The 15,651-nt window shown below is 39.7% G+C and overlaps 2 protein-coding genes across 15 annotated transcripts in view; one reads left to right on the top strand and one right to left on the bottom strand.

Annotated features, from left to right (window-relative positions):
- The window catches only part of FBXO8 (F-box protein 8), a 42,720-nt gene extending 40,907 nt beyond the window's left edge, over positions 1-1,813 (bottom strand). Inside the window, exon 1 of the mRNA XM_017651052.3 lies at positions 1,591-1,813. The gene's annotated coding sequence lies outside the window, so the exon portion shown is untranslated. The remainder of the gene's footprint in view (positions 1-1,590) is intronic.
- Positions 1,814-1,824: 11 nt separating this feature from the next.
- The window catches only part of CEP44 (centrosomal protein 44), a 22,201-nt gene continuing 8,374 nt past the window's right edge, over positions 1,825-15,651 (top strand). For 5 of the 14 annotated variants that reach the window (XM_073232801.1, XM_017651039.3, XM_073232803.1 and 2 more), the window contains exons 1-5: positions 1,825-2,017; positions 9,223-9,359; positions 11,924-12,071; positions 13,211-13,357; positions 13,731-13,853. In XM_073232801.1, the coding sequence (XP_073088902.1) occupies positions 9,271-9,359; positions 11,924-12,071; positions 13,211-13,357; positions 13,731-13,853 (507 nt within the window). In that variant the 5' untranslated portion in view covers positions 1,825-2,017; positions 9,223-9,270. Of the gene's footprint in view, positions 2,046-2,092; positions 2,571-3,497; positions 4,541-8,303; positions 8,328-9,222; positions 9,360-11,923; positions 12,072-13,210; positions 13,358-13,730; positions 13,854-15,651 lie in introns of those variants that run through there. The other 9 variants (XM_073232796.1, XM_073232798.1, XM_073232795.1 and 6 more) reach the window with 9 other exon arrangements.

Genomic DNA, 15,651 nt, shown 5'->3' with positions numbered 1-15,651 from the left:
TATCCCATCACTATTTGATCTCATACCAATGTAAAGACTGCCACTAACCTGCATTTTCTCTGCACCAGAAAGGCTTATCTCGCATTTGCCAACTTCTTTCCTTCTTGAAATCTATCTTTGCTCATGTTTATTCTGATACCATTTCAACCATATAAAATGGCAGTGGGTAGCAAATACAGTCTCCAGTTTTGATATTCTCTGCTCATGGACCCTAAAAACACAAACATTCCTCTCTCACACATCCCTCAGGCAAAATTTCTCAAGAATAATAAGCCTCTCTTCAGATAATTGGTATGGAAGAGACAAAAATAAAACCTTTTCCAAGAGAGATAATGCTTGTTCAAGTTTATTTCTTTGTATCTGGCATTTCTCTTGGACACAACTTTGCTCAGTTATGCCTATTAACTCCTGAAAGGTACCAGCCAGGGTATCTGGGCTACGCAGCCTCTGAGATGGCCCGCGAGGATCGCGAGGATCCTGGCATCCTGGGATTCCTGCCCTTGCATAACCCGCTCCACACTGATTTTGGGTTGGACTTATTGACTCACTTCTAACAACTACAATAGGGCACTACTGATGGGATCCCACTTCTGAGATTAGATCACAAAGACTATGGCGTCTTGGGTGCTCTCTCATTTATTTGCTCACCCTAGGGGAAGCCGGCTGCCATACTGGGAGGCGGCCCTACCGAGAAGCCCATGTGGGGAGAACTCGGGCCTCCCAACCGTCAGAAATACGGTTACCGAACTCCAAACATTAGAAGTCAAGAGAAGGAAAACTGAAACGGAAAACATAAATTAGCTTCACTTTGCGGTAATAAAGGTCATGATGCACTGATTTGGAGAGAAACACCTGGGATCCTTGAAAATAAAAATTCTACTTGTTGAACCAAGTAGATTCAACCATTACATTACCAAATACATACAGAACCTAAAAATAAAACGAACACATTTAAATGAGGACTGGGATTCATGTACATAATTTCACCCAATTAGTAATATTTAATTGAGCAACCACCATGTAAAACACTAGAGGCCAGTCACAGAGAAACAAACAAGAGACAGGAAATTAAGAACTTGCCAAATTTATAACCAAAGCTTGACAGCTAAAGCAACTGGCAGCCCATCGTGACCCTACCTGTACGTTTGCTTTCATATTACTGGAAAGTACGTAAAGAACAGAAAACTGTGTCTACCGATTCCTCCTTCCCCCCAAAAAAGAAAAAAAAAACTTCCACTCTACTTGAAAAGCAACACTTGGGCTAGAAAAGAGCAATCCTTGCTGTTTCCCGGCTTTATTTCAGAACGAAGCCGGGTCGCCACCTGGGGTCCCAAGCTGACCTTATAGCCCAGTGGCCTAGAAACACAGGCACACACCTACTCCCGCCTCCTGACGAGCATGCCTCATTTTAATAAGCCGCCACCGCTGTCACTCAAGATGCTCTGCACTGTCATTGGCCCCAAAGTCGGGCTGGTTGGCAAGTTTCTGCCCCCCAGGCCAGCCCCGGTTGTCTCCATTTCCGTGAGGAAAAGGGGGGTTGTGCAGGGAAAGGGGGCAAGAACGCTGAAATATCGGGGCTGACGCTCGTACCTGAGCGACCTGCGATCCCCACCGCCGCCGCGACGACTCGGCCTCTGGGCGGGGACTTTGGGCCAAAAAGAAAAATGATTCAGCCGGGAACTGGTGCTCAGGCCATGGAGAAGCCGGCTCAGACCTCACTTGTTCACGCCGGTGGAGGTGACGGCGACGAGGACCCCAGAGCCCTCGGGACTCTGCGCTCCGCGAGCCGCGGCAGCCCGAGCGGCCGACGGTCCCGCTCTTGACGTTTCCTATTGTTGCCGGAAGTGACGTTCGGGTTCGGGGCTTAAAGGGGACGCACTTTTACCCCCGCGTGTACGATTCGCCAGAGGCGCCCAGCTTCTCCGTCTGCGGCCCGCGCCCCTCTGCAGCCCCCGGCCTCGGCGGCCTCCCGCTCGGCCTCGGGCCGGGACCGGCCTTGGAGCGGACGCTCAGCGGGGTGGGTCTCCTCCGGCCGGACGCACGTGGTGCGGAATCTGCCGCGGGGAGTCGCGGGGCGCGGGCGGCGGCCGCTGGGGTCCGGCGGCGGGGCTCGGCGAGCTGGCACCGGCCGTTCCGAGCACGAACGGGCGGCGCGGCGGGCGCCGGGCCTGGGTGCCGCAGGCGGTCCGCAGGCGGGCTCCGGGGGCGTCCGTGGCGCTGGGCGGCCGGGGCCCTTCCGAGGCGCTGCTGCGCTGGGCCGGGGGTTGTCGCTCCGCTGCCGGTCGGGCGGCCCCGCGGGAGCCCCGACCAGATCTGCCCTTTCAGTGTTTACACCGGCTGGGGCGAGGGGAGCCTCGGTCGGCCCTGCTTCTACACCCAGTTATCCTGTGACACCACCGAAGTAGGAGGAATCGTGGCCGCTCCCCCTTGGAGACGGGGTCGGAGTTTAGGGCTGGGGACTCGCAGACGGACTGTTCCTCCCGCCGGATCCTCTGGGCTTGGAGCTGCCTGGAGGAAAAGATCCAAGTAGCTGTCGGTGTTTTCCTTGCTTGCATTTTCCTGGTGTTTCAGTATGTCCCCACCTTCCTAGACGACCCTTGCTTTTTCCCCTCACTACGGAAAAATCAGTCGTGGCCTTTGCAATGATGGCTATCCTAGGATGTTTTTCTAAAATTATCCGCAAACCTTTTAACAGTTTTGTATGTGACACAGCAGTCGTGCTGAGCTCTATGCTTGTCTCTTAGTCCCTTTGTTTCCCCCACAATTTTCTCGGTGTTCTCCCTTTCCTAGACCTTTCTTCCTTCCTCCTAGCGCAGAATTTCCCTAGTAACTTTTGCGGGAAGTTTCATGAACTTAACCTCATCTCTACTCGGTTTTATTTTTAATACATGGTCTTAGATAACAGCTAGCGTTATGAGCTATTCAGACTTCCAGCCGTTCACCATCATCGTTCCAGTCAGTGTAATTGCTTTATTCTGAACTCAAATCACTTTGAGTTCAGTGGCATTCCGTTCGGAGGCATCACTTACCGACCTCTAAAGCAGTGAGATTAAGCTAAATTAAAAATCTTATATCTTAGATGGTACTCTATACCGTTTTCAGGAAGTGTCCCGTAATAAATTCGGATGGGCAGATCTGACTTGTAGAGAGAACCCTGGAGGAAGTTAGGAAGCCATATTGATCTTAGCGATTGAATCTGTGCTGCAAGCTGAGAAATACCTTTTATTATTCCCTTTGATAAGCTTTGTAAAGTGAACATTTAATTTTTAAAAAAGTAACAAGGTATTTTTCATTTCTGAAAGTTATGTTAAAGTGAGCGTGAGTCGTTGATTTGCTTCTTCTATCTTAATTTTAGTGTTTTTCAATTTTATGAGAGACTTAGTAAAGCCTTTCTAGAAAAATGTAGAGCAGTAGCTGTGATTTTTTCTTGTAATACAGTTTTCTAAATTCCTTTATTTTTTCTATTCTGTTTTATCACCTGTCTCCTTCACCTGCAGATCCAAGCTGTGCTTGTATCTTACTGTTCTTCAAACTATGCTGGTCCTGAAGAGGATGCATTCCAGGGAGATACTTTGTTGTCAGAAACCCCGTTATCAGAGGTAGAAGCGATAGGAGACACTCATAAATGTACCTGTACTTCAGAGAGTGGGAAGATGGAAAGATACCATGAAGTATTAAATAAAACAAATTGCATGTAGTGGAAAGATGGAATTTACATCTAGAAGAATTAAAGGAAGTCTGTGGAAGAGAGACGATTTACATTAAAGTTATAGACTATTTTGGGGGGGAAATCTGTGCTCAGAATTATGTTAAGATAATTGGGCCGTAAAACAAGCTCAGACTTATATAACTATATTGGCCAATGACATATCTCAGAATATTTTTTTGCAGTTATAAGCAGATTAATACCCATTTCATCTTTTCCAGAAAGGTAAAGGCTGGTCTTGGGAGGTCATCTCACTGCTTCCATAGGTCCATCTAACCCCTAGTCATCCTAAAAGGATGTTAAGTAAGGTTACTTGCTTAGTGTTTTGTATAATGTGATTTCAGGATCACTTCCTTTTTTTCCCAGTTATCTACCATTTGACAGTACCTGAAATTCTCTCTGCTTAAAAATGTAAATGTTTAGCTAAAAACTGATGAACTGAAAAATACTAAATCCCATGCATGCATATATAAAATTATATTCAATGACCCATGCCTTACCATGTTGATAAACAAGAAGAAACTTGGAACAGTGAGACACTGTGTTCTTAAAGATGAGGAGCGGGTACAGAATTAGGTGGCTAGGCGCTTAAAATAGGAAAGCTTTCCGAACTTAGGATTTTTGCAAATTGCTAGACTTATTACTACTAGTTATGTATAGATACAGAGAAGGTGTGCGAGGAGACGATTTGTATCCCAGGCAACTCTGGAATGTTGACGAGCTGGGAAAGATCATACTGACTCTACTTCACCTGATTTATGAATTTTGTTTTGTTTTTACTGTCAATGACTTCATTTTAAAGGAGCTTCATTCCCAGAGGATTCATTTCTCAAGGTACTGTTATTATTTTCCTTTAAGTGTCCATGGATAGGTACAAATAGATATTTTTAAATGTGTTATTGAGCTTTCTGTAATTTAGAAGCTTATCTCTTTCTAGCAAAGGTTCTTAACCATTTATTTACCTATCCACTTTTTAATGAACCTCCTTTGGGAATAACCTTTGAAAATCTAATGAAAGTCCTACCCATATGAGTCATTAAAAAATAAAATCCCATGGTATTTTCTTTGGGATTTTAAAAATGAACCATCTTATTTTAAAACCTCAAATATTGTTCATATCTTTTGGTGCATATACACACACACACATATTCTGTTAATGTGTATTCTTTGGCATCATATTCTTGTTTCACAGGCCTTATGTATGTCAGCTTTAGTAGATACTGCCAATAAGTCTTCTGAAGTAATTGTATTGATTTACTTTTTCACAGCATTGTGTGAGTTTCAGGTGTTCTGTGGACTCACATTTTGGATTTATTTTGTAATTCCCTAATGACTAATGACATTGAGTATCTTTTCACATGTTTACTCTTTTCTAAGGTTCCTTTTCAGGTCTCTTTCCCTTTTTCTATTTATTTGTCTTTCTTTTTTGATTACTTTGTAAGAAGTTCTTCACATATTCTAGATATGGATTCATGTTTTTGTTACATATAATGCTAGCATCATCTTCTACTCAATGGCTTATCTTTCCAGTCTTAAGGGTATCTTTTGGTGAACAGAAGTTCCTTATTGTAATGCAGTTCATTTTGACAATCTTGAGATGTCTTTCGCTACGTGAAGATCATAAAAAATATTCTCTGTGATATCCGGAAAGCCTGGTGACTGTACATTTTGCATTTAGGTCTTCAACAAACCTGGAATTAATTTTGTGAAGGATGTGAGGTACCCTTTACATCAGGAGGTCAAGACTTATTTATTCCATCGGAATATCCAGTTGATACAGTACTATTTACTGAAAAAGGCCATCCTTTTTCCAGGGCTACTCAGCATCAACTTTGTCATAAATCTAGTGTCAATATATGCATGGTCTTTTTCTGGACCCTGTTCTGCTCCATTGTCTCATTTGAATTTTTTCACTAGTTCTGAATTTAACTTTATAGTCTTGATATTCAGAGGTTAAGTCCTCCAATTTTGATCTTCTTCGAGATTGTTATCCTTTTCTGTTGCATTTCTATCTAGATTTTAGAATGAGCTTGTCAGTTTCCACCTAAAAAAAACTTCAGGGATTTTCTTTGGAGGGGAGAGGGAATACCTTGCATCTGTGGGTCCATTTATTGAGTTTTTTTTCAATCCTTGAACAAGGTGTATACCTCTTCTATTTAGGGCTTCTTTAATACATTTCAATAAAGTTTTATAGTTTTTGTTTGGAGGTCTTACACATCTTTTGTAGATTTGGTCATATGTTTATATATTTATTGAGGCCACAGTGAATTATTTATACATACATAATTTTAAAAACAATAATTTGGGGAATACAGAGAAATACACTTGATTTTTGTATATTGGCCTTCTGTCCAGTAACTTTCCTAAATTCACTTAATATTTCTTTTAGATTTTTGTTATATACAATTGTGTTATCTGTAAATAATGTCATTTTTATTTCTTCCTTTCTCATCTTTCTTTTTCTTGCATTTTTGTACTGTCTATGAGCTCTTGTACAATGTTGAATAGAAATGATGAAAGTGAATAAATTTGCCTTATTCCCAGTCTCAAGAAGAAAGCTTTCACTATTCCACCATTTATTATGATGTTTTCAACATATTTTTATAAATATCTTTCATCAAGTGCAGGCAGTTCCCTTCTATTCTTAGTGTCCTAAGGATTATATCATGAATGGATGTTGAATTTTGTCAAATGCCTGTTCTGCACGTATTGAAATGATAATAAGGTTTTCCTCCCTTGTTGATGTATTGAATTATACTGATTGGCTTTTTGTTTTGTCTTACACTTTGGGTTATAATCCAGTACAATCTTATTAATTATATCATTCAGATTGCTTGGGCTCTGACCATTGGGAACTGTTTCATTTGGCCCCTGCACTCTTTTGACATCAGTGAGGGGTGCGTTTGTTTTTTTCTGTATGTATTTCTCATTTTCTGGAACTACGTGATGCTTCAGGCTCATCTTGTGTATTTTGCCCCAGTGCTAGAACTGACCGTTTCCTCAGGGAGCCATTGGTTCCATTTACTGGAGAATGGTATGACACAAGATCTGGACGCAGGGTGTGCTCTGTGCTACGGGACTGCCCACTGCTTTTCATCACCTTCAGCTGACAGAGAGAGGAAGTATATGTGTGTACACTAAGCTGTCCATGTGCACATATCTATAAATACCACAATATAAAACTATCTATATTAAACTAAATGTGAGTTCGCACTGATGTGTCTAATGCTAATCTGTTAGTCATGATCCACAGTAGCCGTTTCCTCTTGCCAATCTGTGACTTCCCACTGCAGCAATGAGAAACCTGGCTCGTACTATTGAGCCATCCATTTACCTAGTTGTCCACTTCCCATATAGATGTATGGAAGTGTTAGAATTAACCCAAATGTACATGGGAAACAATATTTATGTGCAATTAATTTTTGCCTTTAGTCTCAGGTGACTTTGTCAGCCCCTTTTCCACCTACTCCTTTCTATGAGGGGGTTTCACACATAGGTAACAGAGTTACTCTCATCACAGTGTTATTTCTTCCTGGGATATCCCAGCTTCCTAAATGGGTTTTTTAATTTGCATACATGAAGGGTCACTCTTTGTGCTGTACAGTTTTGACAAATGCATAAAGTCGTGTATCTCCCATTACAGTATCAATAGTTTCACCTCTCTAAAAAATTCCCCTGCGCTCACCTATTCAAGTCTCCTCCCTCTTAACCTTGGCAACCACTGATCTGAGGTTTTTATTGCCTCTAGTTTTGCCTTTTCTAAAGTGTCATATAATTGAAATCATACAATATGCAGCCTTTTCAGACTAGTTTCTTTTATTTAGCAATATGCATTATTAAAGTACATCCATGTGTTTTATGGCTTTATAGCTCATTTCTTTTTATTGCTAAGTAATATTCCATTGTATGGTCATACCACAGTTTTTTTTCATGCATTCACCTATTGATGGACATCTTGGTTGTTTTCACTTTTTCATGATTATGATTGGAATTGCTGTAAACATTCACATGTAGGATCTTGTATGTACATAAGTTTTCAAATTAGTTCAGTGAATGTCTGTTTGCATGATTGCTGATTGTATGGTAAGACTATGTTTAACTTCATAAGAATCTGCCAAATTATCTTGTAAAATCGCTGTGCCTTCCCACCAGCAATAATGAGAGTTCCTGTTGCTCCATATTCTCATAAATATTTGGTATTGTCAGTTTTTTGGATTCTAGCCATGAAAATAGGTGTGTAGTGATACTTCACTTTTTTAATTTGCATTGCCTAATGATATGTTGAGCATCTTTTCTTATGTATTTATTTGCCACCTGTATATTTTTTTTGTTGAGATGTATGTCTAGATATTTTACCCATTTTTTTAGTTGGGCGCTTTGTTTTTTTTACTCTAAAAGGTCTTTTATATTTTAGAAACAAACTTTTATTCAGTGTGTTTTGTAAATATTCTCTCCCTGTCTGTGGCCTGTCTTTTCACTCTCTTAACATTGTCTCTTATAGAACAGAAGTTCTTAATTTTAGTGAAGTACAATTTGTAACTTTTGTAATTCACGGACTGTGCTCTGATATTGTCTGAAAACTCTTTGCTGATCCCAGGGAAGCAGGGAGGTGGTTGCCTAGGTGAGCAAGTCATGCATCTCGGGGGGCAGGTGGGAGAAGGGAAATAAAAGTCTAGGGTTTAGCAGCTCTTTATGTGGGCTTTCACGTGATCATTCTTATTTCAAGCCCCTGGCCATACCCCTCAGCTTTTCAGAAGTCTCCTGGGCCCCTCACTTCGGAACCTCTCTTGCTGCCGTTGGTTTTCCTCTAAATAGGCAACACGATGAGCCTGTCTCTGCTCTGCTGGGCCGGTTGTCACTCATCTACTGCTTCCCTCCCTCCCGCATTTTGTTGGTACCTCCTCCGTCTTGTGGAATCTGCCCTCTTGAGTATATATGGGTTTTTCATTACTTTCATGTTAGTGTTGTCTAGAAAAAAGAAATGTAGGTAACATGCATTTAATCTGCCATATTTTTCCTCCTGAACCCTGCATTTTTTAACTTATCTATTTTTATTTTTTTCACAAAGTTTCTGGTTGGCAACTATGTGAGGTCAGAGCCCTGGGAATAATGCCTAAATCTATGCTAAATTTCTTTGTTTCCAGTTTTTACTAATTTTATTGTGGAGCTTTTATAAGTCTCTGTAATTGTCATTTATGGACATTATTTCAGGTTGATATGTCTTCTCAAATGGTACTTTGTTGTTCTCAATATTGGGGAGAGTATGACACAAATTAAGATACATATAAAATGAGAACATGAACATAGGCAAGCATACTTTTTGCAAGGAAAATATTGGGGGGAAAAGTGAACTCTATGTTTAGGAATATATGGTAGATACAAGATACTACTAGATGAGTAGGAGATAATAGCTGATAAGATGAGTATGGTCAAGTGCCTATAGGAGATGAGAACAACGTAGAATAAAGTTCAAAAATATGCAGACTGAACCAATGTTTCATGGATTTTTTTTTTAGGTGAAAAATTAGATTTCAAAGGCTGAAGCTGAATGTAAATGTTAAATAATGGCAACTGGTGACTTAAAAAGAAGCTTACGGAACCTAGAGCAAGTGCTTCGCTCTCTAAATTATCCTAATGAGGTGGATTGTATGGGGTAAGGTCTACATCAAACCTACATATATTCTTTTTGGTAATGATTTAAGAGACTATTTGAAATGAGAGAAATATCTAAATAATAACCCATATTTTATGAGTCATTTAAAAATTATCCTTGAAATGATTACAATTTTTAGAAAGCAGAGAATTAAAAGTTTGTATCTGAGTATGAATTAATGAAAAATGCCAACTCAACATCTAAAACACCTTTTAGAAGTAGAAGCACAATGTATCAGTATAAGACATGGTCTCTGTACAACTTTTAAACACATAGAATAAAACGGATTTTACAAATTACATAACTAGTTCACTAATTCACTGATTATATACTAAATTATATAATTTACTGCCATCTCACATTTAGTTGGATGGTATTTCCTTTTGATTTGGAAGGTTCTAGTTAATAGATTTCTTCTGACAACCTATACCATACTCAAAGATTACTATTAAACTGATTCGTTTAACAGACTCACCTTGAACCTTTCACTTTAGTTTCCACTTTCCAAATATGATTAACTCGCTTTTGTAGAATATAGCAGCACACACTTCCTGTATATTCACGCCAGTCTAATTTGGTAGGCCTGTTGTCTTCTATCCTTTAATACTTACCTGGTATTATTGATTGATGAAATCTTTTCCCCACTGAAGTCTGGTACTCTGTTCTGCTCGTTGCAGCATCCCTGCCTCCAGGATTGCCTAGCACACGTTAGGAGCTAATGAAACATTTATTCAATGAGTAGGTGTCAGTGGTCAAGTCCAGATTATGTATATATTCAAGTTGTAGAGTGAAACTTGGTTGAACCAGCTACTAAGTGGAATCCTGGCACAATGCACTTTACGTCTAAGCATGGATGTTGTCATTTTACACTAGGGAGAGCTGACCCGCAAGACGACCGCAGATGAGGGGTAGAGAGGCGAGAGGCGGGAGAAGGCTTCGTGCTAGCAGCCGCTACTACAGGCCTAGGGCTACATGAGAAGCGGGGGCTCCGTAGTGTGTACTGGCTTCCCTTAGTACGCAGAGCAGAGGATCTCTCCTGTCTGGTCGTGCTGGGACCTAGCCAGTTTGAGTGGTCAAGTTTTCTCTTACCACATGAAGCATCAACATTCTAAAAGACAGCTTAATAGGAATAGTTCTGAAATACACCGGTTATTCTGTCTTCTGAGTGCAGTGCGTGAACATTTGATTTCTACTGATGATTCAAGTGCCCTTAAGAACAAGGACTTTCAGATGCTTCCATAGCACTGAGGTGGGTCACACGCTTGGCAGCTGCTCCCGCGGGTGGCCCCCCACCCTCACATACATCTGCCCCCACACATTTTACTTCGTACTACTTTTTCCCGTTTTAAATTTCTTCTTGCTACCTGCTGTTTTTTTGTGTTGGTGTGCCAGTTAATAACTTTTTCTTGCTGTTTCTAATCAAAGTCCTTGGAAACTAAATGACCAAGATATTTGAGCTTGTTTAACATGCGGTGTTAAATGCAGAACTGGCAAAATTCTATTCAGTTTGCATAAAATGGGCAGATTTTGCTGCTCAAAACATGTTTTTCATTTCCTGTTTTTGAACTGTCTTCCAATAGACAAGATTGCCAAGGCAGTTTTCTCGTTGGGTAAAATATTATTGTACCTATTAACATAAAAGAGAAACAATTTATTTGTTCTTAAGAACAGTGCAATCCTGTACTTGTTCTCTGCCTTATTAAAAAGCTGGGGTTGGAAGGTTTATATATGTCCTGAATTTTCTGGAAAACAAATGTTTTACATAAGTGCATTTTTACTTCAGTTAAACAAATATAAGTGGCTAAGTGAACAAATACCTCCTGTGCTTGGTGGTGGGAGAATCTGTGAAGGTACTTCCCACTGGGAAGATAAGACCCATCCGTGCAGACACTTAAGAGTACAAGACAGAGCACGAGGCATCGGATACTGACTGTGCCGCGTCCCTCGGGGAGATCACGCGGGTCAGAAGGTGGAGGATGGCTTCGTGGAAGGCTTGAGATTTGAGAAATCGTTCAGAAGGAACGAATAACAGTCAAGAACAGCGGGGCACCTTTCTAGACTGGAGGACTAGCCGCGTAAGGCGCAGATTTCACGTGAGCCTGGTGTGAGTGGAGGAGAGTGAGCAGATCGGCCTCACGACTTTCCAGCCCCGTTTGCCCTTCTCCAGCTCGGAAGCCGTAAGGTTCCGCCCCTGCAGGCTGGGGGACAGAGCAAAGGTGGTAGGAGAACACGTGTTTGCATAGTCATAAAGGGTGCTTGAGTGCTGACGGTGGTGCTTTTGTCTTATTAGTAGGAGCAAACGGACTAGATCGTGAGGTGAGGCCTGGGGAGTCAGTAAGTCCGGCGGCAGATAGGCTGTCGGGGTAGAGAGCTCTCCGAAGTCAGCAGACGAGCAGTGGTGTCTCCGGGTGATTTGGCCAGACTGGCTTGGAGTAGGGGTCGTGTCACCCGATTGCTGCAGCCTCAGTGTTAAGTTATAAATTACTGACACTCCTTATGTTTCCATGATTATCCAACTTTGTGGACTTAGGATCATTAAAAATCTTTTTCTTTTTTCCTAACAGCTTGGTGAAGGGGGATCCGGCAGCATGTCTGCCCATCATCAGCTATTCCCTCACCTCATACTCACCTTACGTAGCAGAACTTCTGGTGGAGTCCAATACAGAGCTCGTGGCAAAGAACGACTTGCGCTTTGTGGATACTGTCTATAAGGTGTTTTTGAGTTTATGAAGCATCTATTTTAGAAATCATTGAATGTTTTTAAGGTTGATGTTTTTATAACTCCTTAAATATATGTAGCACACAGTTGCAGGATATTTTCATATAGATTTATCTCATTTAAATGTAGTCCCTGTTTTAATCAACATTTAATTCAAGTTTGCTGTGTGTTTCATACTCAAATAAATAGGATAACTAGTAAACATGTCATTGATTATCATTTGCCCTTTTTATGTCAAATTTTGGTAAACTTTGGTATACTGGCAAAAGCTAGAAATGTGATTTTATTGAGTAAAGTTTGTGGTTCATGGAATGATGAGTTAATTCCATTGTTTATAAGAAGAAACAACAACTTTGAGATTTTTGTTCCTTGAGGTCTAAGACCATGTCTTCTATTTACCATAGTATCTGCATGTTTTCTGTATGCGTTTCGAACTTAATCTCATATTTGACTAAAAAAAAAAACCCCTACTTAGTATTATTAATTTTTGCCCAAATACTGTGGTTTTCTTCAGCTTCTTTAAATAGCAAAACCTTTTTGAAGTAGAGTTGCATTTGATGAAATGGGAAATTTTATATGTAGATTCTTACAATTCATAATCGTTTACTTGGGAAGCTTCTGTGGAACCCTAAGAGGTACTTTGAAGAAATCCTAGGGTTCCACAGGGGAGGTTTAGGAATTATTGGTGTCATCTGTTTCTCTCATCCTACAACTGAAAAATTGAAACTCAGAGGCCCACCGAATTGTCTAAAACAGCATGGAGTAGAAGAATTATAAACAAATAAGAACTGTGGTTCTCTGACAGCTGGTGTGGCCTCTATAGTGAGCTAAGGTATTTTTCAAGTAGCTATGAGGCTATTTGAACTTTTTGATCATTGGCTGTATTTTTCCACCTCTCTAGACAGCTGCCTATTTTCAGTACATTCTTAGCTACCTGTTTTCTGCCTGGATGCCTCTCTTACCTGATCTCCAGCCACACCACCCCCACAAATCTCGAGTACACTTTATTTAATGGCTTGATCCTCCTTTTTTCAAGATAGCATTATGTTCCTGACCAGGTGGCCATTTATCATTATATATTATTGAAAGAAATTGCTCACAACCACTACATTGATCTATTCCTTCTTTACAGCTTCTTCGTGATCAATTTAATTATAAACCAATCTTGACAAAAAAGCAGTTTCTCCAGTGTGGGTTTGCAGAATGGAAAATCCAAATCATTTGTGATATTTTGAATTGTGTGATGAGAAAGCACAAGGAGTTAAATAGTCTTGAGAAGGTAATTATTATTAATAGATTTTAGCTTATGTTAAGTGACTCGGTGTGTTAAAGTATAAAATCAATACCTTAACTAATGCAGATTAACACATAATACAGCAATGCATTAATCACAGATTTGGATAACCTTGTAATACTTGGTTTAAATACTAGTCACTGGTTTTTACACATTTGCGATTTGGAGCTACTAGGCCTAAACTAACAGTTCAAACAATACATTTTCATCACTTCTTAGTTTTCAAAAGATGTGTGTTCTCATTTAGACTCTCAGTATTTGGCAGTCGTATTCCATATTTTAATATTTAAATGATACTAGGATTTAAATACACATCATGCTTTCCCACAGAATTTATTATGACACTTCCCTTTTTTAGGCTCCCTCACAACATAGAAAGAAAATCAGTTCTGGCAGGTCAGCACCTTCTTCAAGCAGTGAGAAGACATCTACAGAAACGGTTGGCGTTGACATTGGTGGCAGGTTTATGACTTCAGGGAAGGTAGGAAAATGCGAAGAAAACGTGTCATATAGTGTGAAGAATTATCTGCCTAATCGATGCAGTGTACAAGGTTCACTTTTCTGACTAGCAGCTGTTAAAACATTCTAGTCAGATATTACAGTATAAAGATTTTTAACAATGCATACCATATATTACCTGCGGGACATTCCTAAAGTTTTAAGAAGAGGATACAAATGTAAATTGAGCAAGCTTTCTCTTTATACTTCTAATTCCTAATTCTGCCTCATTTCCCAGAGAAAATAACGATGACTTAGGAAGGTAACATTACGTGGTCCTGAACATTTCCTCTCTGTTATTTATCTAGTCTGCCTGAAACATGGAAACTAAAGAGCACGCCATTAGTTATAGTGACAGGTTATGGTGATTCATTTATGTACATTCATATTTCTATACCACAAATGTTCATTATACAGATTGATAGTCTCGCAGTCTGTAATACGGTTTTGGGTTAGTGTTTTGAACATTTTCTTTGTTGATCGTTATCTTCCCTGTCCCCGTCTGCTTTGAACAGCAGAGGCTGAATGAGTCCATTGCACTTAGAGGTGGGAAACCTATCTCCAAGAGAAATTAAAGCCAAATATTATTTCATAATGATAAACATACTTTCACCTGTCTTCCATCTAGGGGAAACCAGAGTTTTGAGTTTGCAGGTTAGACCAGATGAATAATCAATGTATAATTAGATAAAGGATGTGAATAGTTTCTGGCTGAAGTAAAATCTAGAAAGTTATTTTTCCCCAGTTCATAATTTAACAGTCTATTAAAAGGAAATTTATATATTTGTGTATTTATATAAAATAGTGACATTTTAGTATAAGGAAAAAAAGTTCTTATGTTAATAACTTTTAAAAAATATATATGTTTTGCTCCAGGTAATAAAGGAATAAGAAAAGATGGTTTCTGAATAGATGGTCATAGTTCTTGTCCACATTAATCACTAAATCATCTCACTATTGTCAGTATGATTTTCTGTTAAGTGATTTATATCTTATATCCTTCCCCAGCTAGAATTTATATAAACGGGGGTTTTCCTATACTGGTTCTTTTTACCTTCTTTGTTCTTAGTGCAGTATTAGGCACACTAAGCACTTACTGAACACGAATGGGTATGATGATGTATTTTTCAATCTTCCATTCCAGTATTGGGGCTGAGGATAATCTAAATTGTCCTAAGAAAGGAAGATGCAAAATTTCAAGACATTAGACTTGCTTTTAATTTTCTTAAAAGTTTTGTTATCCATCAAAATTTAATCAACTACATCAAATCTGATAATCAAAATTAGAAAATACTGAAAATACTCTGACTTAGAAAAGTTGGAGTCAGTGAGTACATTCCTTTGTGTAGGGGCAAAAGTTGAGTCAATGTTAAAGCTAATCGTCTCTTCTCCCGGCACCTTCTGTGGACGGCTCTCTGTGACTCCGTGTCCCATGCCGTAAGATTTTACCGCGCGTGTGCACCTGCCTCTAGGAAAAGAAGTGGGTAGAAGACTCCTGCATCAGTGGGTTTGACCTGATGCTTTGTCATTATTAAGTTTGAGTTATTAGCTGAAAGTCTGATACTTTCTGGTTTGTTTAATGGAAATATTGTAATGAGTTGTACTCAGAGAGCCAGTTCTTGATTATTTGTATATGTGAATTATGTGATAACCTTTTAAAAATAACTTGTTGTTATGGAACATTTCAAATGTATATGAAAGTATCCATTCCCAGATTCAGGAATTTATCAACTCTTAACTAATCTTGTTTCATATTTATTATAACTACTTTTCCCAGCATC

This window comes from Manis javanica, chromosome 3 (genome assembly GCF_040802235.1).
Source record: "Manis javanica isolate MJ-LG chromosome 3, MJ_LKY, whole genome shotgun sequence".
Lineage (NCBI taxonomy): Eukaryota > Metazoa > Chordata > Mammalia > Pholidota > Manidae > Manis > Manis javanica.
This window is presented reverse-complemented; position numbering and strand designations above follow the sequence as displayed.